Source organism: Haematobia irritans, chromosome 2 (assembly GCF_050003625.1).
Source record: "Haematobia irritans isolate KBUSLIRL chromosome 2, ASM5000362v1, whole genome shotgun sequence".
Taxonomy (NCBI): domain Eukaryota; kingdom Metazoa; phylum Arthropoda; class Insecta; order Diptera; family Muscidae; genus Haematobia; species Haematobia irritans.
In genome coordinates, this window is record NC_134398.1 from 847,463 (window position 1) to 871,526 (window position 24,064).

Sequence of the window (24,064 nt, forward strand, 5' to 3'; positions counted from 1 at the left end):
ATCCCAGCAAAAAAAAAATAAAGTTCTTCTAAAAGCACAACTTTAAAAGCAATTAAAAAAGTGCTCCCAAAAATGTCCTTCGTTTTTTTATTTTTAAGGATTAATTTTTATATGTTTTGTTTCGTATGTATTAAAAATTATACAATAAAATATTTAATTATTATTACTATTATTTATTCTCCGCCGCCTCGGAATCCACAAAGAAAATTTTCACTACTCGTATATAGCGTATATACACCCTCAAAAGAAATCTCTTTTGTAACATATACCCCAAACAAATTTTGCTTCAAGCATATATATTTTCAGGATTGGTCCAAACAAAATATTGTTTGTATTGTTCAAACATATTATGGCATACACTGGTAGTAAAAATTTTAATGAAATTCTCTATGTGTGGATATATTTTTAAGGCGCCAATTGGTTACTTCCGTTATTTTACTTGCAGCATACTCTCTAGGTTTATAGACTATTTCCAAATTAATATATGTTTGCATCTAAACATATTATATTTACAAACATTTTATGTACCAAACATAATATGTTTTAACATATTAATATATATGTCCCAAACATGTTATGCTAGTTTATTAACATTATATGCTTGCACTTAAAAATATTGTGTTAAAAAATTTGAGTTCCAAACATATTATTTTTACACCCAAACATAAGAAAAACAGTATTTTTCGTCCGTGTAGTAATACCTGATAAACCTAAACCCAACATAGGTTAACTTACTCTAGATACCTATTTTTTTATTTTAAAAACAATTATTGTTATTATTATTATGGCAATTAAATTTGATCTATTTTTGAACTTTATCGAATCAATTTTATTTTTGATGACAAAATATAAAAACAATTATTTTATATTCACTATACTATGTTGGATTGATTCAACCCGATCGCATTCTTGTATAATGCAATTAAATATTCATTATATTCATGATCATGCAAATTGCATTAATGACTACATTAATCATGTTTCATTTCTTGTCACAGCTTTTATTTGTATGAAATTTGCTCAAAAAATTTGTTTTTTATCTAGTTTTTTTTTCATAGTGTATGGTCAGTCTTCAAATAACTCGAGGCGGATGGCGATTAAGAGTATTAGCGACTAAAGTTGCAGGTGACCACAATCACAATTTAAATATAAAATACAAACGGCAAAATGACTATAATGACATAACGCCAACATGACCATACCCAGATACAAATGTCTTTGCCTAAGTAAGGCCATCATAAAGGAAATTAATTTTGCTCATGCTAAGGCTTAAATTACATGAAAGGACTTGTGATAGCACACATGTAACCACACAAAGCACACATAATACAAACTCATATTCATTTAGCCAAGACCACAAGTTTCCCTCTGGTGGACACCACAAATACCTAATATAATGGAGACATGTAATACCAGACTCTTTTTTAAAGAACACCATTGAGCAATATGGCTATGTATGGATATATTAGAAATGAATTAAAGCCATAAAAATCTCCAAGGAGTCATAAACAGTAATGGCCAATTCAAGTGTATTTGCAAGCATTTTCACACTTAGAGAAATATATGAAAATAAAAATAGATACATTCATTTGCTAACATTCTCATATTGAAAGTCGGATGGAGCTAATTATAATAAGTCTACCAAAGTAAAGGTGTTATTACTGGCAATGGCAACCGAATTCGTAATGTCGTACCATAAATGTAACCGAGATGTTTGAATTGATAGTTCTGAAAGAATTTAATTTTTTTAAAGTCTTTTTTATGCCGTCTTTTATTTCTAAATAACATGAGCCACTAAACATTGTCTTGCATCTCCAACGGAATTTTATAAAAAAATATTAAAAAATGACCAAATTACATTAGATATTTAATTCTATTGCATATACATAAAATATTCTTTACTAAATTCTTGTTCTCCGCCATCGAAACTCTTACTCACCGATCAGAATCTTAAAAACTATTTTCTATCTTCTTATTAGTTTGAATTCAAACAATTTTTCAATTTTTTCCGTGTATAGACGATAGAACTAAAGAAGAGGTTAACCAAAAATGCACGAACTATTTAAAATGATAATTAAAGGAACATTTAATATTTATTGCCTTTGTGAGTGCTCACAGGTTTCCCAATAAATACTCTATATCATCCAAATTTATGGTCGTTTGGCTGTGCGTGTATGTGTTTGTATGTATGACTAGCATTTCTTGTGTGTTGCCTTGTGTTAGGGTTGCCACATCTATTTTCAGTTATTCAATTCAAATTTTATAAATGTTTTATTATCCAATAATACTTAAATGCTTAAGATTTCCACTAACCACAAAGACAACCGATTCCAATTGACTTTTTTTTTGCCCGAGACGGAAGTTGAAGTTTAAATAATTGAACTTAGCAACGGCAATCGTTTGTTTCTCATTGGAAACGGCAAATGCCATTCCATTGAGCTTAACTCATTGATAAGAATAACAAAAACTTCGTTGACAATCACCGTTGCTTCGCATTACTCAGTCTTCTTAACAGGGCTATTAAGTTGTGTAGCAAATACCTAACCTTGCTATAACTCAATGAAGTTGGAGGGTTTTTTTCTTAATTATTCAAAGTAATTGATGAATTTCAAATAAAAATAAAAATAACAATAAAAATATATTCGTTTATTTGTAAATATGATTTTGCAAAAATCTTAACAAAAGTGTTGATGTGACGAAAAATACATGCAAGTTAAATAGAATGAAAAAATTTGAGAAAAAAAATATTATTAGCTGATATTTCATGATCTTCATGATTGCAGCCTCGGCTGCAGATTTTCTTATATGCAAAATGGAAATTCCTATTCTTACTTTAGTTTCGCCCCAACACTGAAAATTTTTTTCAATGGTAGATTATTCCCTTTCGCCTATAAAAAGACATCGAGCCTTAACATATACTGAAAAAAAATATTTCCCTAGTATGAAATATTACAAAACATAAATTTTAAGACACGCAATATTAGGGACACATTTATTTCAAATAAAAAAAATAATTATATTAAAATCTTTGCCCTAAAAATGTGTTTCTTTAAATTTAGGGCAAGTTAAAGTCGTATGTCTTCGATGTAAGGTAAATTTACATTAAAATTAAGAAAAATATGATAGGTTTAAAGAAATATCCAAAGCCACATAATTCCCTCAATATGTCTTTATGTTAAAGAACCAGTACCGTTGGCTCGGAATCAATATCGAAATTGTTAAAGATTAAATTTTTGGATCCAAGTAAATTTTGTTTGAGTTTGAGTACTTATTGAGAAGATAAATGCCATACCACAATGGACTGCTTAGTCAAAGTAAGCCTAACCAACTGAATATCGCAACTGCACTGAAAACAAGCAGGTCCGTTTCCAAAGATTTTGTTTTTACACTAATAATTTTGGTATTGACTCCGGGAAGCGGAGAATTGAAGGACAATTCTATATTAAATTTAAGTTTTGCGTTCTAGATTCTATGAAACAAATTTTAATTTAATAGCTTTTTTTCAGCTTTTTTCTTCATGTGCCATTAAAGTGCTTTCAACCCATGTTAAGAACAACTACAATTTCCAAATTCAGACTCGACTTCAAGTATAAACTGTGCTCTGTTTGAAGTAAAAAACGTATTTAAAATAAAATCTTCAAAATCAACGCCTATCTCTAAATGTGTTTTTGCTTTGTAGTCAAGATACAAAAAGTCAACAATTTTAAAGACGATTTAATTAATTTGGAAGAAATTTTCAGAATTATTATAGTCAAGTTAACCTTATTCAAACATTTGCTTTCATGTAACATTTTCTATAAGGACAAGAATTCTTTGGCCTAACGAAAATATATTTTTTTTCAGTGTGATATAAAAATATTAATTAATATTATTTTAAAGAGAACATATTCACTTCAATGATAACAAGATTTCAAACGACGAATATAAAGAAATTTGTCCTTAAAATTGAATTTCAATAATCGAATTATATATTTTTTCAGTGTGAGCTATAACGGTCTCTAGGGTCTTTTAAGATGAAGTAGAATTTATTTTGACACATTTATTAGTATTTCGCACTTAAATCGGAACAACCATAATTTCTACAAAAATTTAATTTACTCTTATACTAATATTAGCCATGTCTTATAAAATGTACCAGTTTTACAACCCGTAATATTTTATTGGAACTTGTTGCAGATGCAACAAAGTAGAATATACATAAAATAAATTACCGTAATCTTTTTTAATAATATATAATTTTTTACCAGCATATATACGTCAGCCGAATACTATAAAATATAACTAGATTTTTCCGGCCCACCGTTTGTTGATAAATTGAAAAAAAAAAAAACATAGGCTTGTCATTCGCTTGCAATTTAATATTTTCTATTTGCACTGCCATCGCGATAAGATGTTCCCCATTGAGGCATACTGTATTTAAGATAAGATTTTGCCAGCAGACTGGTTGGCGAAATGATGAAACGTTGAGCTAATACATTTTTCGTTTTTCAATTTCATTGTTGTCTTTAAATTAAATTTTCAAACTAATAAACAATGTATGGTAGGTGTTGTATGAAAATATTGCAATGTTCCTTCCTTTATACGATAATGAATGATCATTAATTTTTATATTGATTGATGATGTATGAGGCAAAAGCAATCTGAGGAAATTAAGAAAATTATTTCTTAAGTATTTTTATGTTAGGTGTAGTAAAAAGAATTCGATTATTTTTCAAATTGTCGATGTTATTTATCTGTATCTCGCGTATGATAAGTTCAATCGCGTTCAAAACTTTTGTTACATATTTAAATAAAGAAAATTGTTTCTAATTTGTTCTAAATCAACTAATTTTTATGAATTCAAATAAAATAAAATTCTCTTTCGGAATTTTCCATGAATTCTTTGAAGGTTATATTGTACACCAATAGCATTGATTGTTGACGACAGATCTGCGTGTCCTTTATAGCTGATATCCCGTAAATATGAAATGCCTTACCAAAGAGAATTACAGGGAATCTGTAGCATAAGAAACAAATTAATTTCGAAGACCCTTTTCTCTGATCAGCATTCTTGGTTTGAAACCCTAAACCATTTTCGAAGCTTTTATTCAAAACTTTTGTTACATATTTAAATAAAGAAAATTGTTTCTGATTTGTTCTAAGTCAACTATTTTTTATGAATTCCAATAAAATAAAATTCTCTTTCGGAATTTTCCATGAATTCTTTAAGGGTTATATTGTACACCAAAAGCATTGATTGTTGACGACAGATCTGCGTGTCCTTTATAGCTTATATCCCGTAAATAGGAAATGCCTTACCACAGAGAATTACAGGGAATCTGTAGCATAAGAAAAAAATTAATTTCGAAGACCCTTTTCTCTGATCAGCATTCTTGGTTTCAAACCCTAAACCATTTTCGAAGCTTATATCTTTATGTAAAAATACTGGAAATGCCACACAGTTTAAGTACAGTGAAACCTCTAAAAGGTGGACATCCACGGTCGCCTAAATTTTGTTTACATTTGGGAGATGTCCAGTTATGAGAGATTCATTTTTATGTGTTAGTATAGCAAACGTCCCCAGACAACTGTTCACATTTGGGAAGTGCCCGGTTTTCAGAGTGTCCAAGTTTTAGAGGTTCCACTGTATTTTTATTACAACTTAAAAGATAAATTGAACTTTATTTACAGGTCCCAAAATAGAGTCTATATATTCCCTAGGGTATAAAACAATGTTATGTTCTCGTTCTCTCTCTCTCACACACATTCTTCTTGAGAGGTCGTTGATATAGTATTTTACGAATAATGAATTATATTCAATGGAATAATGGTATTCGATATAACAGGTTTTTATCAAATTTGATATAACATTATCCTTATAGGTATACTTTTTTAGGTTTTTTGGTTATTTACGAGATTTAGAGAAATCTCAATTATTTTATTTTATAAATTTCTACGACATTCTCAGAAAAGTCATGATGCCGCAGAAAAGTCCATTAGCCTCTTGGAAATTCTCACAATTTTAATAGATATTAAATTTCTTAGTTATTCCGTATATAATATTAGCATCTCATTACCCAAATTCGCAGAAGTCTCTTTTATAAATGATTCTTTTCAGTTTCTATTATATATGGAGATTAAAATATTTATAATTTTTGTGTATGCACATTTATGCGAGCTCATATCATTTGTATAATCCATACCATTCATCGTCATAGTCTTTGTGACTCATATTTGGGAGGTGTTGTTTTGTGTGCAAATGGAACTCCAAGAAAATAAAACTAAAATTAACTGATTCATGTCTTGTCATTTATGATAATTATTAAAAATGCTTCGTAAAAATCAGCTCAGAAACTCTCTGAAAGGCAAACAATAAAGTGACAACAATGGGACGCATGCTTTATAATCACCAAGAAAAAAAAAATAAAAATAAAAACTTACACATCAACGACACAAACACCTCTTTGAAATAAAGAATGACGATTTTAGAAATCATTTTTTTGAGAATGGATAGGTTTTTCAATGTGACATGGGGAGTGGTAACAAAAAACGTAAGTGAATATAGGGAATATAACAAAGTTTTTGTTGTTTTTAACACCAAATTATATATGATCCTCATCGTGGGCCCAAAGTAGAGAAAATTTTTCTTTGTTGAAACAAAATTGTTGCTAAAATTATCTCTTGTGGGCCCAAAGCAGAGAAAAATTTTCTTTGTTGAAACAAAATTGTTGCAAAAATTATCTCTTGTATTTTGCTAATACTGGTTTAGATACAATATAACTCGTTGAATACAAAAGTAATGAGAGCTTCTGTAAATTTAGGTATCAAAGGAATATCGTTCTGAGAAAACACCAACACATTAATTTAATGGTAAAATGCTGGGAATAATTCTAAATTTCTTATCACTCAAGCCTACTCGTGACTCCTAAAACTGTGTGCAATTGGAGCAATAGATTTCTTGATTATTGTAAGATTAATGAAGCAATTTTAATTACAAATCAATTGTATACATAAATCTCGTGATAGGATCCAATTAATATCGTCTCTGTCTCTGTTATCGCTTAGATGATAATTGAATCATACTAATCCCTTTAATATAATAGATTTCCCCTTCTTTGTATTTCGTTTTTGGTTTTTTTAAGAACGATTTCATTTGACTGCATTATCCCACTCCTTCCCTTCTTTAAAAAATTTGTCTATAAAACAAATAACTATCAATAGTAAGAAATACCACTGCAAATACCTATTCCATTGACCTATATTCCAATTTCCAGCGGTCCACCCTAACATCGCCAAGTGTTTGTTTTTTCCATATACTTCACATGTGTACATATATGCTAGAAACATTATAAAAATACTACACAATTATTATTTGTAGATGTGACCTTCGGCAAATTATTCGAAATCAATTCAATATGATACAATAAAAGGTTGGGCTTAAGAACACCTCCCAATGGCCTGAGTTAATGAAATCGCGTCAAAACCCACATGCTGTGAAAATTTAAATTTAAAACTTTTGTCAAAGTTGATTATTTCTATAAAACCGTTAACAAGAAGTTGGACAATATCTCAGTGTTAATAAAACTAAATCTAACATTGGCCGGATTGAAGGGTAGTATGATAAGGTTGAGTAGCGTTTGGTTATCTGAAATACATGACTGCCTCTAGAAGGATGTAATTTTTGTTTGCATCCTTATACCTAAACGAGCCACCGTGGTGTAATGGTTAGCATGCCCGCCTTGCATACACAAGGTCGTGGGTTCGTTTCCTGCTTTGACCGAACACCAAAAAGTTTTTCAGCGGTGGATTATCCCACCTCAGTAATGCTGGTGACATTTCTGAGGGTTTCAAAGCTTCTCCAAGTGGTTTCACTGCAATGTGGAACGCCGTTCGGACTCGGCTATAAAAAGGAGGTCCCTTGTCATTGAGTTTAACATGGAATCGGGCAGCACTCAGTGATAAATAGAAGTTCACCAATGTGGTATCACAATGGACTGAATAGTCGAAGTGAGCCTGATACATCGGGCTGCCACCTAATCTAACCTAACATACCTAAACGATAGGCCATTGACGCCACCACTGTGGTTCGAAATACGGTCATTTCATCTCTTTTTTTGAAATGTGAACTACAAACAAATATATACCGATTTGTAATAGCTGCCTCAGAGCTAAGAAACGTCGTCATTAATATTTCGAATGGTCAAAGCTCATTTCATTTATGTTAATGCCATATGCATTCGAATTTCAATGTGAAAGGTGAACGTCTCGCAAGTCGCAATTTCATTGAGAAGAAGTTTTGCTTGAGATAACGAAGCTTCTTTGGTTTCTTGATTTGGAAAATGAACTCTAGATTTACTTAAGTTGCCCCCTAGGCAAAGCCGGTCTTATCATACCTTCCCCCTTACAACGTTACGTGTATGCACATAGGGTATCGCGTATAACCCAGTCATACTCTTACGTGTATGGTCGCCTATCCGCCAGTGAATCATAAGCCCTGTTGTCAACTCCATACGACAGACTACTGCGCTAACAGTAAACGTTTTAGTTGTTGCTCTCCAGCGCCAAGTAGTTTTGTAAGTAGGCTCACTCTGCCCCTCTAACTCCTTGCCCTATTACTATGGCAAGTTATAGCAGCCCCAACAAGAGCAAACACAAAAAAAATCGACAATGATTATGATTATCGCACTATTGCCAACACAGACACACACTGTCACAAACACTCATACGCCACACACCCAAATAGACGTTGTAGTCGTCCCATGGAGATACATAGATACTCACTCAGCTCAGCTGAGGCAAATATGAATGCGAACTGAAGTCTAGTAAACCTAATGACGACTCGTCTGACAAGCACGGAAAGCAGTGAACCACAACACACAATTTGGCCTATGTAGTATACAAGCTGGTTGATAGACGGACAGACGGGCAAACGGACGGACAGAAACAACTAAAGATGTTCGTTTGTTTGAGTTTTGAAGACTCAAGAGGTGATGGGTGGGTGGTGGACAAATACTCATATATACGATGAGAGAATGTTGGTGGCCGCTCTGTGTGTGTGTGTGCGTTATTACAAAAGTGCGGCAGGTCAATAACGTGTTTAATATTCGCTTTTTCAGGGGATGAAACAGATGAAGAGGGGAGGATTCAAGATAATTTGACAGACTCTCTCACTCTCTTCCAGTATTAATTTCAATTAGTGTTGCTTATTTTAGCGTAGAAAACACTCAAAATCGATGTAGAATTTGATCAAATATACATAGTATATGTTAAAAGATGATTTTATTAAAATTGAATCCAGGAAGTTTTTCTTTGCTATAATGAAACATTTTTATACTACAATGCTACTTCTACTTTTGGTAAAGCCGAAATTCGACTATTCCGAAATTATTGACGTCACGACTTTCTAATGAATAGTCGACATTAACGCCATTTTCATGTAGCTCCGTTAGGCTCTAACTGCCAGTTAACAGACAATAATTTGTCGATATCTTCTCTCCAGTTAACTTTAACTGAAAAAAAAAAATCAGCCGGTAAGTTCTTAATTGACATAGGGGACATATGTCGATAGTGCGGTTTAAAAGTTCATTAGCTAACGTGGCTTCATGAAAATAGGGGTAAAAGACTTATATCCTAAATCAATTGTTTGTTTTTGACTTTTGTATCCCTATACCATAACTATTCCTATATCAGAAATATATGATAACATTTCTTCTTCTTGATAACATTTATATGTATAATATATTCGTTATATATCATTTAATTTGTATGCAAATTTATTTATTTTAATTAGTGCATTATATTTATTGTATTTCATTCTTTTTTTTAATAATTATTTATGTTTCATTGTTTATATTGAAACATTATACATTTTAATCGAATTGAATTATGTGTATTTATTATGCAAGACAAATGCTATTTGTTATATGCTTGAATGTATCAAACACCCACTTGAATTGAAATCAAATGCTCACCCCAGCGAATCGGTAATTAACTCATCAGAGGGAAGCTTCTATTTATCATTAAATCAAAATCGCAATTAAATTAAAGATAATATGTTTAAGCTAAGATATAAATATGTGCAGAATCGATAGATTTCGCTGATACCCCAATCATATGTTTGTTTCCATGACATATTCCTTGAATTTGGGAGGAAAGGGACATAACTAAGTTATTTTACGATTAAGTTAAGTAGTAGGTTTTCCATAGGTTTCCTAAATTAAAAGCACAACATTGACATCACTAATTTCGTCATCCAATGCATTGTTTAGATCTCTTTCGCTCAATCAATCTCTTTCTACTTCCAGCTCTCGCTACTCTCCCTCTCACGGTGTTCAACGATTCAGTCAGTATACATCATTTGTTTAGCAATGGCAGTAAGCAGTCATATATACAACTTGGAGCTAAGTAAACCTGAAATTCAACTAACTCATTATAGTTCAAGAAACGCGCGCGTTCTTTGCACACAACTCGACGTATTACACAAAAAATAAAATAAGGAATAATACAACAACAACAAAATATACATATAAGTGGAAAAAAATAACAAAAGCCCCAACTAGCAGCAGCAATCATCAGTGAAGTTTAAAAGGAAAAATCTATCAAACAAATATCGTTCGCCTATGCTAATATAAAAAAAAAATAAACAATTCAGCTAAAACAAAGAAAAAAAATTACAGCAAAGCAAAAAAATATGAATAAAATAGTTAAGAATTTAATTTTAATTAAGAATAAAATACGTGAACCACAACTGTGATCTCATTAAGAAAATAAAAAAATATATTATATGTATAAAAAAAGGTTTAATAAAATAACATAGCAATCGTGCATACAAAGAAGAATAGATACGAATTACAAAACTCTGTCGTCTCTGCAAGGAAGCAAAGATGACAGATTTTCTGAAATTGGCTGAAATGCAACGCACCAATATCGAAATTGAACGTCAGCGACATTTGGCAAATTGGTTAATCAAAAGCAGTCCCCACATGGCAACACCACAAACGGCCGTCAGCCAAAACTCCTCTTCGACAGCGGCGGCCTCCACAACAGCCATAACTACAGCAACTTCATCTTTAACGCCATTCAATGGAGCAGCAGTAACAACATCAGCAAATGGTAAGTTTTACTAGCGTATACAATGAAGAGAAAAGGTACTGCTCTCCCTCTCTCTCTCTGATACCTTTACTTATTAGAATTACGATCAGTGTTGCCAGTACTTTTATAGTTTTTTTGTGCCCAAATCGGGAAGCTTTTGTTCCCGAAAATCCCCAATTTAAGCCGAAACTACTCACTACATTTTGGAAACTTTCTCGGAAAAAAATGATCAACATACATTCACTTACTTATTCAATATTTTATGCTTCATGGATTAACATTGCTTCCCTAAGTCCAATTTGATAAGTAGAAAAAAGGTTTTGGTTATATGAACGATTGCAGACAAAACTAAAAAGTTGAAGCAATGAGTATTGGTTGAAACCAAAAAAAAAAACTGTTGCAAAGATAAATTTGACAAACATACTTTTCCTCTGTTAGTTAAGCTACTCTTGTAGTTTAGTCAACACATGGTTTTAAACTGACATCAAAACAACAATAATGAAAGTTGAAAATTTTTTAATTTGTTAATTAATTCCAATCTACTAATCGTTGGTTAAATTTTGAATTTTCTTAGCATATTACAATTTTAATACTAGCTTATTGGACATGAATATTAAGGAACCAATCATGATTATGAAGCTATTGAAGAGAAAACGTTGCCACAAGCCTAACTACACAGAAAAAAATGTCACCAAAATATTTCCAATTAAAAAGTTAATTGAAGTTGAAAATTTTTTCAATTAATAAATTAATTGATACAATTAACTTTTTAATCATGATAGAAACATTAAGCTAATTAAGTCAATGATAGAAATTTTTAAAATTTTTAATTAAAAAATTAATTGATACAATTAACTTTTTAATCAAATTCGGAAGACTAATTCAGTTTAAAAAACGTGATGAGACTTTTTTTAAATTTTTAATTAAAAACGTTTTTCAAACAATCAATTGTTAATCTAAATAAGAACTCTAAATCAATTCAGAAAGTAATTGAAAATAGTTACCTTTTTTAATTAATAAATTAATTGAGTTTTGCAATCAACATCAATTAAATTTTTAATTGAATCAATTAAAAATTTAGTTGAAATTTAATGAAATCAATTAATTTTTTAATTAAGAATTTTTTCTATGCCCAATTAAAACTGTGATTGATACTATCATTTTCGTGATTGAAGACATTTCAATTAAAAAATTAATTGGATCAATTAATTTCGTGATTGAATCAGAAAAAATTTTTTTTTTATGTATGTTAAAATATGTTTCTATGCGGGCTAATGCAAGTTTCCATAGACTTTAGTGTACATCTGGCGGGGTGAGATGAATTCACTTTGAGTCACAAATGTGGATAAAGTCTGAAAGTTTTGAAAAAATTCCAAAGCAGCCTTTTGAAAAAAAAAAAATGAAAAGTCTACTTTTTGGTTGTCATTACAACTAACATGTTATTCATAATAAAGCTAAATAGAAATGTGTGCTTCAAAACGAAATACGACGAAAGTAGAAATACAAAATCCTTTGATTTTAGTTGGTTGTTTGACATTTCTGGAATGGAAGAGTTCGTGTGTCTTACAGAAACTGGATGATTTTATTACTCAATATATTCCAAATTTGTGGAAAATATCCCACCAAATCCCCACAACTCAAAAATCCACAATTTGGTGTAAAGTCCCTAATGGTGGCAACGCCGATACCGCTGGGTATGAGTGTATATGAGTACGTGAGAACTTGTTATATGTGTCAAAGAGTATGGGAAACGTTTGTCTTTTGTGCATAACGGTTACAAAGAGAAAAAAAGTGCAATAGCAACAGGAGACATTTAAGAGAGAAAGTATTTTACTTTATTAGACAAAGAATATAATTTAGTACTTAAATTTCACAACTTTCGTTAAATTAACGTAACTAACAATTAATCGAATTATCATGTAAAATTGATTATCTCTCCTACACAAACTACATCGTGTGAAGTCAATTTCAACTGCATTTAAAATTCCTTAAAGAATAAAGCAACTCTAGAATCAAAATTGCTACACGTTTAACATCGGAATTACTTCCAGAACTTAAAGCGAAATATCAAAATAGAAAAACTTCGAATTTTTTGTGTAATAAACGACTACACACGAATTTTCGTAAGTAAAAACTTTTCACTCAACAACAACTATGCATAACACATTATAATAAATATTCTTTAATAGACATGTAATGAATAATAATACAGTATTTTGTTAGATTCAATCACGAAAGTAAATAATCATTTTTTTCATTTTTAATTAAAACTGATTTAGTAGAGAATATGATAATATCTATCAACAGTATCAATAAAACAAAACATACATAAATCGGTTCAATTAATTTTTCTATTTGGTTTTTAATTAGCAAAGTAATTGAACTAATTTAATGTTATGTAATTTTTTTTTCAAAATCAATTAATACTTTTTTGGAAATAGATTTTCTATACAGTAGCAACATCATTTCTGTAGAGAAAAGGACAGTATCATGTACCAATTAGCTAATTTTTGAAATGGATTAATTAGTCATATATAACTCTACGTTAATTTTGATTCAATCGTCCTTTTCGTTTGAGAGTTGTTAGGGCTCATGTTTTCATTGTGAAATACAATTGCAGATGTAGATATCAGACTCCAGTTTTTTGGTAAAAATATTTATGTAAAGCAGAAAAATATTTTTCTAAAGGGATTTGGTTAATGTGACTATCATCAAGGATGGATGGAAATGCTATATGCATGATCCAAAAGTCGTAAGAGGAATTTTGTCTACCCATAGTTCGTACAACGAATATGTATAACCCTGAAATTTCGATTTTAGAAGGCTTTAAGTTTAAACTTCAGTTAATTTAAAGACTATTACCCATATACAAAAAAGTTAAAGGAAACTTCAAGTCTACTTTTACCATAGAAACTCTTTCGATAAATTGTCAATAAATTGTTTTGCATATGGACATATTTCTTTAAATCAAAAATATTTTTTCCTTACTTTACCTTAACAGATTGGCTGATAGGTCCCCGGTCTGACACATAGATGGCGTTGCTAGTAGTAAATGCGTATTATTTTTATATAGTACCAACCTTCAAATGATTCGTGTCAAAATTTGACGTCTGTAAGTCAATTAGTTTGTGAGATAGAGCGTCTTTTGTGAAGCAACTTTTGTTATTGTGAAAAAATGGAAAAAATGAATTTCGTGTTTTGATAAAATACTGTTTTCTGAAGGGAAAAAATACGGTGGAAGCAAAAACTTGGCTTGATAATGAGTTTCCGGACTCTGCCCCAGGGAAATCAACAATAATTGATTGGTATGCAAAATTCAAGCGCGGTGAAATGAGCACGGAGGACGCAGTGGACGCCCGAAAGAGGTGGTTACCGACGAAAACATCAAAAAATCCACAAATTGATTTTGAATGACCGTAAAATGAAGTTGATCGAGATAGCAGAGGCCTTAAAGATATCAAAGGAACGTCTTGGTCATATCATTCATCAATATTTGGATATGCGGAAGCTCTGTGCAAAATGGGTGCCGCGCGAGCTCACATTTGACCAAAAACAACAACGTGTTGATGATTTTGAGCGGTGTTTGCAGCTGTTAACTCTTAATACACCCGAGTTTTTCCGTCGATATGTGACAATGGACGGCTCCATCACTACACTCCTGAGTCCACTCGACAGTCGGCTGAGTGAACAGCGACCGGTGAACCGTCTCCGAAGCGTGGAAAGACTCAAAAGTCCGCTGGCAAAGTAATGGCCTCTGTTTTTTGGGATGCGCATAGAATAATTGTTATCGATTATCTTGAGAAGGGAAAAACCATCAACAGTGACTATTATATGGCGTTGTTGGAGCGTTTGAAGGTCGAAATCGCGGCAAAACGGCCCCATATGAAGAAGAAGAAAGTGTTGTTCCACCAAGAATTGAATTGGGCTTCGAATTGCTTCCCCACCCACCGTATTCTCCAGATCTGACCCCCAGCGACTTTTTCTTGCAGCGACTTTTCTTATCAGCCAACCTGTTACCTCAAAGATATACGACAGAAATTCCATAGAGTCGTGTCATAACTTAAAACAAAAACATTTTAAAGCCAATATTGTAAATTGTCTAATTAACTTTTCCTAATTTGAAGATATATGTCCTTGATGTTGTGCAAATTGTATATTCTGAAATAAAGGTTGCATAATCTAACATATTAGGTCAACATTTTTTTTAAGTGTATACATACCACATTGACCTGCCTTCTTTTGGAATTTCTTATCCCTGATTACTTTTTAATTCCAAGGTAATGTTGTATTGAATAATTAATCACATTATATTATATGAATTTGTAGCAAGAAGCGACCTTAAAATCCTATTACAATTTTCTAAGAAATACAATTAGTAAGCATGGCAAAAACGGTACGAATACATAAATAATTGGCATATCTCCCTCACCTGGTTAAATAATGTGTTGATTTACATTTATAAGCGATTTTATTTTTACAATATATGGGGGGAACATCCATCAACCATAAATACAACATTAGTCATGCAATAAATAGATCCATCGTTTAGATCTATTGTTATTGAGTTTGCAGCAATTTGGAAATGAAAAATGGAAATCGTCGGTGTATAAAAAAGTAAGAATGGCGCTATCGATCGAGCGATCGCGTCCATAAATTCATAGTCCCTATATGAATCATTAGGTTTGTCCACAGCAGAAAATGTACAATATAACGATAAGTGGGTCTGAACAGGATCTGAAACAAATTTTATCAAACATGTATTTTCTGAATGATCACAAATATAGAGCAGATTGTTTAAAGGATTTAATGAACCAATACGGGGTCTAATTGGTTACTAAATGGTACCTCCAGCAATCGCGTATATTTTGAAGCAATGGCATACCAGTAACGAATGATTTATTTGATCATATGTTATTGCTGATCTTCTTGATTACTATAATGCATACGGTTTAGGTTAGGAATAATGACAGCCCCCTATTTTGGACCTACTTGGATTATGGGCTCCACAGGTGGTGAACATTTTGATTTTTAGTTCAGTGACAAGGGACTTATAGCCGAGTATGAATGCTGGGTCTCAAAATGTGTGAAACCACTTAGAAAAGCTTTGAAACACTCGGAAATGTCATCAACATTTCTCAGTGTATCCCAACGGGAGATGATATTCCGAACAAATATAAATTGGTAAAATGATTAAATTCCTTCTGTCTGCGAAGAGGTTTTCGATATACAGTTTGTTTCACAATTAAAGGTGACACAAAGTTTTGCCGATAAAATGAAAATAAATCAGTAAAAAAGTATAAAGCTGTACTTCTTTGATGCAAATTTTATTATAAATTGATGGGGCAATAGCCCAAGCAACTTTTCATAAAGTTTATATTTGTGAAAATTCATTATTAAAGAAAAGTAGTCGTGAAAAAATGGCTAGTTTTGCGGCTAAACTTAATACCCACCTTAAAGGAAAACAGATCAAACGAGAGAGAGGGAGAGAGAGAGAAGAAGATTGCCAGGTATGATAAAAAATATTCTATAAACAAAATTTCACACGAGCTGGGGCGACGAGCGATGCAAATATGGTTTTGTTTATTTCTAAGCCAACCATGTAATTAAACACTCGTCATTCCCATAGGGAAGGTCTTTCCAATGTTCATTCCAATGAAAAAGTGAACAAGTTTTTCATTTAATATTCGCTATTTAGTAATTTTTGAAATAAATTACCTTCAAAAATGGTTACGATTTTTAAAACGTTGGAAACCTTCGGTATATGTTTTTGATGGATGGGCAAATGTACAAATTCTAAAAACTCCACTCTTTATGAAGCTCAGTAGAGCTCGACCGAATGGGTTTTTGGCCAAAGCCGATATTCCGCCGAAACCGACTATTTTCCTGAAATTTGTAATTAAAAAAATTTGGTGAGCTTTAGTTCGGTCTCTTGACGCCGAAGGCCGATTATCGATTTAGGACCGTATGCCGAAGCCAATTCTTCGGTCGAGCTCCAAAGCTCAGTTAGATCAAAGTTAGCTAACAAACTTTTAAACCATAAAATGGCTATGTATGCAATCCACGTCAGGTGTGAACTTAACCGCTAAATATTTTTCAGTAGAAATTGACGTTTTTCATTAGAAATGATCAAAAATACCTTCAAAAACTAAAATACAATCCCTTTTTGTTTTATTTAGTTAATTGGACCTAAATTCATTTTCTAAAAAAAATTTTTCAATTTATTTTTGTATAAGCTGACAGTAAATTATAACTTGAACAACAAATGGTAACTTCTAAAGTTTTATTTCGGAATACCCTCAGTTTAATTTCTATTCTCGCAATTACTGATAATTCTGAATAAGACCCCTTTACATTTAGAGAATTTGATAATGATTCCGAGAGAAATGTGAAGTTTATATACTTAAAACTAAGATTCAACTTCTGATTTGTTCAGAGGAAATTCTAGATTTAAGAATTCATTGTCTCCAAAATAGTACAGTTTAATGCAAAGTGCAGTAAAAATCTTTAAAATACGGATATTTCTCTTTATATTAGGACACATTTGCCTTATTTCACAGGAACCCTGCATTGACCGATGGACGCAGATAAAATTGGGTTATGGTAGAGTATAACTAATGAGCTATAAACTCATTTTCATTATTTCCAGAATAGTTTGTCTGTCATTGTCGAAAGTATTATGATTTTTTATATCTGATTCTAAAATTCTCATATCCTAAAATTCTAGAAATTATACAACGCAATTTTAAATTCGAATGTTCATCATTTCTATTCCCTCTCCATTTTAGCAATCACACAAAATAATTTGAATAGTTCTGGCCATTCATTGGCAGCTAATAACACCACATCATCTACAAATTGTCATCACTCCTCCTATCCTGCGCAGCCACAATACAACTCGAAGCATAGTAGCTCTACTTGTGTCAATACGAGCAATAACTCTGCAACCAATCCTGTTTTTTATTTAATGGCCAATAACGGCAATAATGGTGTCGCTACTGGTGCTAGTGCATCCAACATGAGTAGTAATAGCAAACTATCGAATGGTGCTTATAAAGGTCCTCATCATCCTGCTGCTGCCCATCACCCGCGTTCACAACATGGTCTACATCACTTGGCCGAAGGACGAAAAGCCAAACTGAGACGATTCAATTCTCATGACACAAGTTCCAATATGTTCTCGGTGGCCGATTTTGAATATGCTCGCCTGGCCAGGCGTAATGAAATAGAATTGAAGCAAAGATTACAACGCCGGACTCGCCATGGGTACAGTGGTAGTGGCTCCGGCTTGTCATCTTGTGCAGCGAATGGAGTGGGTTCACAGACATCCAATGTGAGCGGTGATTATTCAACGGGTGATAGCAAAACATCTAAAAATAGTAACGAGGTAGGTGTTGCTATGCTATGTGCACTACATTTTTGTAATATTTTCCTTTGTTTTCTTTTTCTTTGCAGTCTCAAAACGATCCTTTACCAGTGGAGGAGTTCCTAGAGCGTTATTCATTACCAAGAGTGGTGCGAATTTCTTACAAAACACCATTTTCCAATGAAACATTACAGTCCTCATCGTCGAACAATTCATCGACAATAACATCCACCTCATCGGTTAGCGGGGATGGCAAAGCCATAGCAGCATCGGCCGGTGCACCCATAGAAGCAAATATCATTAGTTCTAATTCGAATAGCAATACAGGGACATCGTCTTCATCAGCATCTTCAAGTGGTGGCGGAAATACCGCCGTCCAGACATTAGCAAGTAATAGTAGCAGCAACACCAGTGCCTCCAAAAACGCGGCAAACGAGACAAATCAGAACACTGGCCATGCCAATCACCAGCTAGCCGATGACAATGAGCAAGGTGAACTTTTTCTACTATACCGGCTGGTTCGTGAGCGAAATATATATCATGGTCACAATACAAAAACAACAGCGGCAAGTCGTAAGAAAGGAGTTTTGATACCACAGGAATTTCCTGGTAAGTTTACCCAAAGTCTCACAATATGAATGTCCAAAGAAATTCCACAATAATTACTAAAGGATATTTATATATGGTATAGGTGGAGAGTCTCATCAATATCTATATAGTATGTCATTGTGAATATACTCAGCTTGTGACCGTATGTCCGTAAATCGAACGAAAATCCATTCGAAAACACAGCCACTCAAATTCGAATAAAATTGAAAGTTCGTTTGTTTTGCAAAAAAAAAAAAAAATATTTTTGGCCTTAAAATTCTTTCAAATTTTAAAAACGGTTTTACTTTTTTATTGTATACTACTCCTAATCGATAGCAAAATATGAAGTGACTTGCTTTACGAAATAGAAGAACAATGTAATGAGAAATTTCTTGTTTAAGCACAACTTTGTTATACCAACCTTCAGAGGTGGGTTTGTTGTAACAACCTTCAGGGTGAAATTGAGGGTATAATGTCTGGTGTTTGCCATCAGGTGCTTGAGAAGCTTCCAGGGTCACTTAAGCGAATGATCCGCTTTCTAGGTTTTGTGAAAATAATTGCATTGGGGAGATAGATCCGCTTTCGAGATAATTGGCAAGAAGTTCTCCTGACTAAACCAAGACACCATGTATCAATTTAAGCAAACACTTCCAATGCATATTTAGTGGGCGATAATCAAAATCTCCGAAATTAAATATTGGCTGATTGGAAGAAACACACATCTCGCCATGTCCCATGTTTATTTCTGCGTTGGGTTTTAAGCGACCAACGGAAACAATCAATCCCTCAACTTAAACTTGTAATGTAATAATCCACACAGAAAAAGTCGAGTCATTTATTTTGGTTTAGTTTATTTTTAAGAAGTTTTGTAACTTCTTAAAAATAACAACGAATTTTTCTTTATTCAAAGTAGGTCTTTAAAATTTTATGAACTAAATGCCAGTCAAATTTCTATGACATACAAATATATTCAATGCTTACTGAAGTAGATGAAGTTTTTCGTACACTTCTCAAAAATAGTAAGAACGTCCTACTGCGTGGTTAACATGGTAATGATCTGGCTCCTAAGATATCTTTATTTTCCGTAAATTGTAGTTAAAAATCCACAAGTGTCCCAAAAATTTTCGTTTGGTTAAACCCAAAGTTTGGAACACAATTTAGTTCAATTCTCGCACGAGATAGTTCATTTTTTCCATAACATAGTTTACTGTTTTTCTGTGCATTTATAGAATTTTTGGCATTGTTTGTGTGTATAATAAAATTGTGAATTAATGTCTATGAAAACTTCATTTTCAGTTATCTCGAATTACAAATACTCCTTCCTTCTGTTTTGCCTATACCTATACTCTGTTATTATATTTGCGTTGTTTTCCTTCATTGCAATACTTTCTAATTGTATTCTAGGAATAACTTTGACAATGCCTACCCCGTGTAATTCTCATTTTCAAAGGTTTAAAAGCTTAAACTACAAATAATAATAATATTTGATACCTTTGTACAATTCGATTGCGACCCACCCTGGTACACATTGAGTTTGTTGCATGTCCTGGAATGTATGCAGATTTGTCGACATATTAATTCAAATATTCATGTCTGCACACAATTTGCCAAAATCATAAATACAACAAGTTCCCTTGGTCGTTTTTGAATGCAATGAAAAAAGGAGAAAAACAGAAAACGGTAGCCATCCTAAAAAACCAAATTATTGCTTGGGGCTTCTGCCAGAGCATGGGTAAGAGTGTGTCTTACCGCCTGATTGCTGTTGTAGTAGTAAACCGTAAACCATTTGCTGTAATGGTAACAGCTTTATGTTTATGAGAACTAGAAACAAACGGAAACGGAAGTGCGCTTATGGTATATAAAAAAGAAGCTCTCCAACCAACAAACCAACCACTAAGACCTTAACAGCTCTTCACTTTTGGCGTATGGCGTATGAATTTTGTATTGGTACTGCTGGATGTGAGTGCTGAATTTGGTGCACATCAACCAACACACATACACATACATATGTCCCTCTCATACATATGCCAACAAATGTATGCGATATTGTTATTTCATCGTCCTTCTCTACTCCCGTTACCCAATCCCCCTGTTTTATCCAACATTTAACGACGATAACATTTCGTCATATCGTTAAAAATGCAATTTGCTCGTTTTTAATGACAACAGTTCTGAAAAAACGCAATACTTTGGCAGGATCTTTGTTTTTTGGATGTGAGCTCTATATATTTTTTTCGTAATACATTTTTCCAGACGAAAGTGTAGTGTAAAATGCAGTTACAACGAAAATGGTTGTGGCAAGGAGTATTACTAGAACATATACTATATGTGTACAAAACCTCCTTGGAAAAATAACAAAGAGAGAGGAGAGAAAAAGGATACATTTTATACACTCGAATACACAGCTCTACACATATGTACATGAGAATGTTTATGTGTGTGCATATTTAGCTGTGTAGCGGACCATATTTATGGTAAACTTAATGTCATTAGCATTTATTGGTCTGTCATTAATGTTATAAGCTATGTTGTCGAGTTGTTGGCCAACCTCACGATGCTAAACTGAATAGCCCCAGCACGATATCAAACGATGAGGGCACTTGGCATTTGTAGTGTCCTTAAATTGCTGCATACGCTTTAAAGCTAAACCCAACGTGTGTGTATTAGTGTGGATAGATATGGACGTGTCCTGCAAATATATTTTTCATAAGACAAATTATAGTTAATTAAAAATTCGACAAGTAAAGTCTAAATTACAATGTCATATGATCCCATCCCATAGTCTATAAGACTCTTTTCGTACGTTGATACATTTTTTTATTCCTAATGAAATTATTAAGTGGAAAAAAGTGATCATGTATTTGTGCCCAACGAGAGTCTGGGAAGTTTGAAAATAAAAATAATCTGAGATTTGTAATTTTGTAGCTTATAATGGTAGATAGCACTCATGTCTGTACTCAAGATTGCCTTTTTTGCATCAATCTTGTCTTGGGCGTATAGCGCTAACAACATGCTAACAACTTTAAACTTCATTTTTTTTTCCTTCAAACTACAAAATGTTTTTCAACAAGTGAAAGAAAATAATTATTTCTATTAAATTTTCTCAAATTAATCGAACAAAAAATTTACTTATTTGTGCGATATCGGCGTGATATCAAACATTTGTAAAATGATCCAAAACTTTCGGAATCGGAAGTGGAAAAAATGAAAAGAGGATCACGGTACACTAAAAACAAAAGCATGCCCAGTTCCAAAGATTTTGCCTTTACATAAAAATATTTGTATTGATTCCGAGCCAAAGAAGCGGAGAATACAAGTAAGGATACTTTTAAGACACAATTCTCTTTTAAATTTTTGCATTCGTATTTTAAAGACATGAAATCTCACGACAATATTTTTTTTTCAGTGTATGCGCTGCAAAGAAGTGGTTGTTGATACAAGTTACAATTTTTGTTTGCTGGGTCTATATATAATGGGATATCAACCCAAAAATGCGGTGGAATCAATATAAGGCCTGTTTTATTTTAATACTCTATGCAACATTTGTGTGAGCTACCCAGAACATCGTTACATTGGTGTTCTATCCAAAACATCACACCAGTGCAAATCGCATCGGTATTACCAGATCGTACCATAGACCAAATAATGTATAGACGTCTCAAGTCCATTCACAGCGCTGTAGTTTGCCTGCACAAATTTAACGGCACTTTTCGTCTGCAAATGAGTGATTTTTAATTTGTCTTAAATTTTGTTTTCTTCCATTTGTTCTTTTCAAAAAAAGAAGCATCAAAATTTATAAAAAAAAGAATATAAGATGCTGTTCATCTACAAATTTTTTATAATGCAAATTGACTGATTTGTACGGTAATTCTCGTTCTCCAAAAAGAAATTGAGTCACTTGACTGCGCAATTGAGTTCGATGACTGCACACTGCAAATAGACAAAATCATTGTGAATGGACGTGAAATTTAATTAATTTGTCGAATAAGAGAAATTAAAAATCCAAAAGTGTCATAAATGATCACAGCAGTAAATATTTATTACACAGAAAAAAAAAATTCCGTAATTAAACTAACACCAAATTTAACTTATTTTTATTGCAAAAAAATTATTTGTTTGTAGTTAAATTTTATTATTTTTGCGAAATTTTCTACAGTCCAATGAAATTTTGGTTTTTTTAAGTATGTTTCAAACATTTTATGAACTAAACGCGAGTATAAAGTTCAATGACACATAAGTTCATTATACCCTGCGCCACACTGTGGAACAGGGTATTATAAGTTAGTACATAGACACATTGTGTCTTTGGCAAAAATGCTCAGGGGGGGCTCCTGAGTCGATATAGCCATGTCCGGCTGTCCGTGAACACATTTTTGTAATCAAAGTCTAGGTTGCAGTTTTAGTCCAATCGACTTCAACAAGTATGTGTTTTGGCTCAGAATAGAACCCTATTGATTTTGGAAGAAATCGGTTCAGATTTAGATATAGCTCCCATATATATATTTCGCCCGATATGGACTTATATGGCCCCAGAAGCCAGAATTTTACCCTAATTTGCTTAAAAATTGGCACAAGAAGAACAATTAGTACTATAGCCAAGTGTGCCAAATTTTATTGAAATCGGTTCAGATATAGATATAGCTCCCATATATATCTTTCGCCCGATATGGACTAATACGGTCCCAGAAGCCAGAGTTTTACCCCAATTTGGTTGAAATTTTGCACTAGGACTACAATTAGTAGTGTAGTCAAGTGTGCCAAATTTTATTGAAATCGGTTCAGATTTAGATATAGCTCCCATATATATCTTTCGCCCGATATGGACTAATACGGTCCCAGAAGCCAGAGTTTTACCCCAATTTGGTTGAAATTTTGCACTAGGACTACAATTAGTAGTGTAGTCAAGTGTGCCAAATTTTATTGAAATCGGTTCAGATTTAGATATATCTCCCATATATAGCTTTCGCCCGATTTACACTCATATGACCACAGAGGCCAATTTGTAACTCCGATTTAGTTGAAATTTTGCACAGGGAGTAGAAT

The 24,064-nt window shown here is 32.6% G+C and overlaps 1 protein-coding gene across 16 annotated transcripts in view; it reads left to right on the forward strand.

Annotated features, from left to right (window-relative positions):
- The window catches only part of B4 (imaginal disc development protein B4), a 350,112-nt gene that overhangs the window by 316,034 nt on the left and 10,014 nt on the right, over positions 1–24,064 (forward strand). For all 16 annotated transcript variants that reach the window (XM_075293008.1, XM_075293015.1, XM_075293006.1 and 13 more), the window contains 3 exons: positions 10,284–11,091; positions 17,856–18,454; positions 18,523–19,042. In XM_075293008.1, coding sequence (XP_075149123.1) covers positions 10,863–11,091; positions 17,856–18,454; positions 18,523–19,042 — 1,348 coding nt within the window. In that variant the 5' untranslated portion in view covers positions 10,284–10,862. The remainder of the gene's footprint in view (positions 1–10,283; positions 11,092–17,855; positions 18,455–18,522; positions 19,043–24,064) is intronic.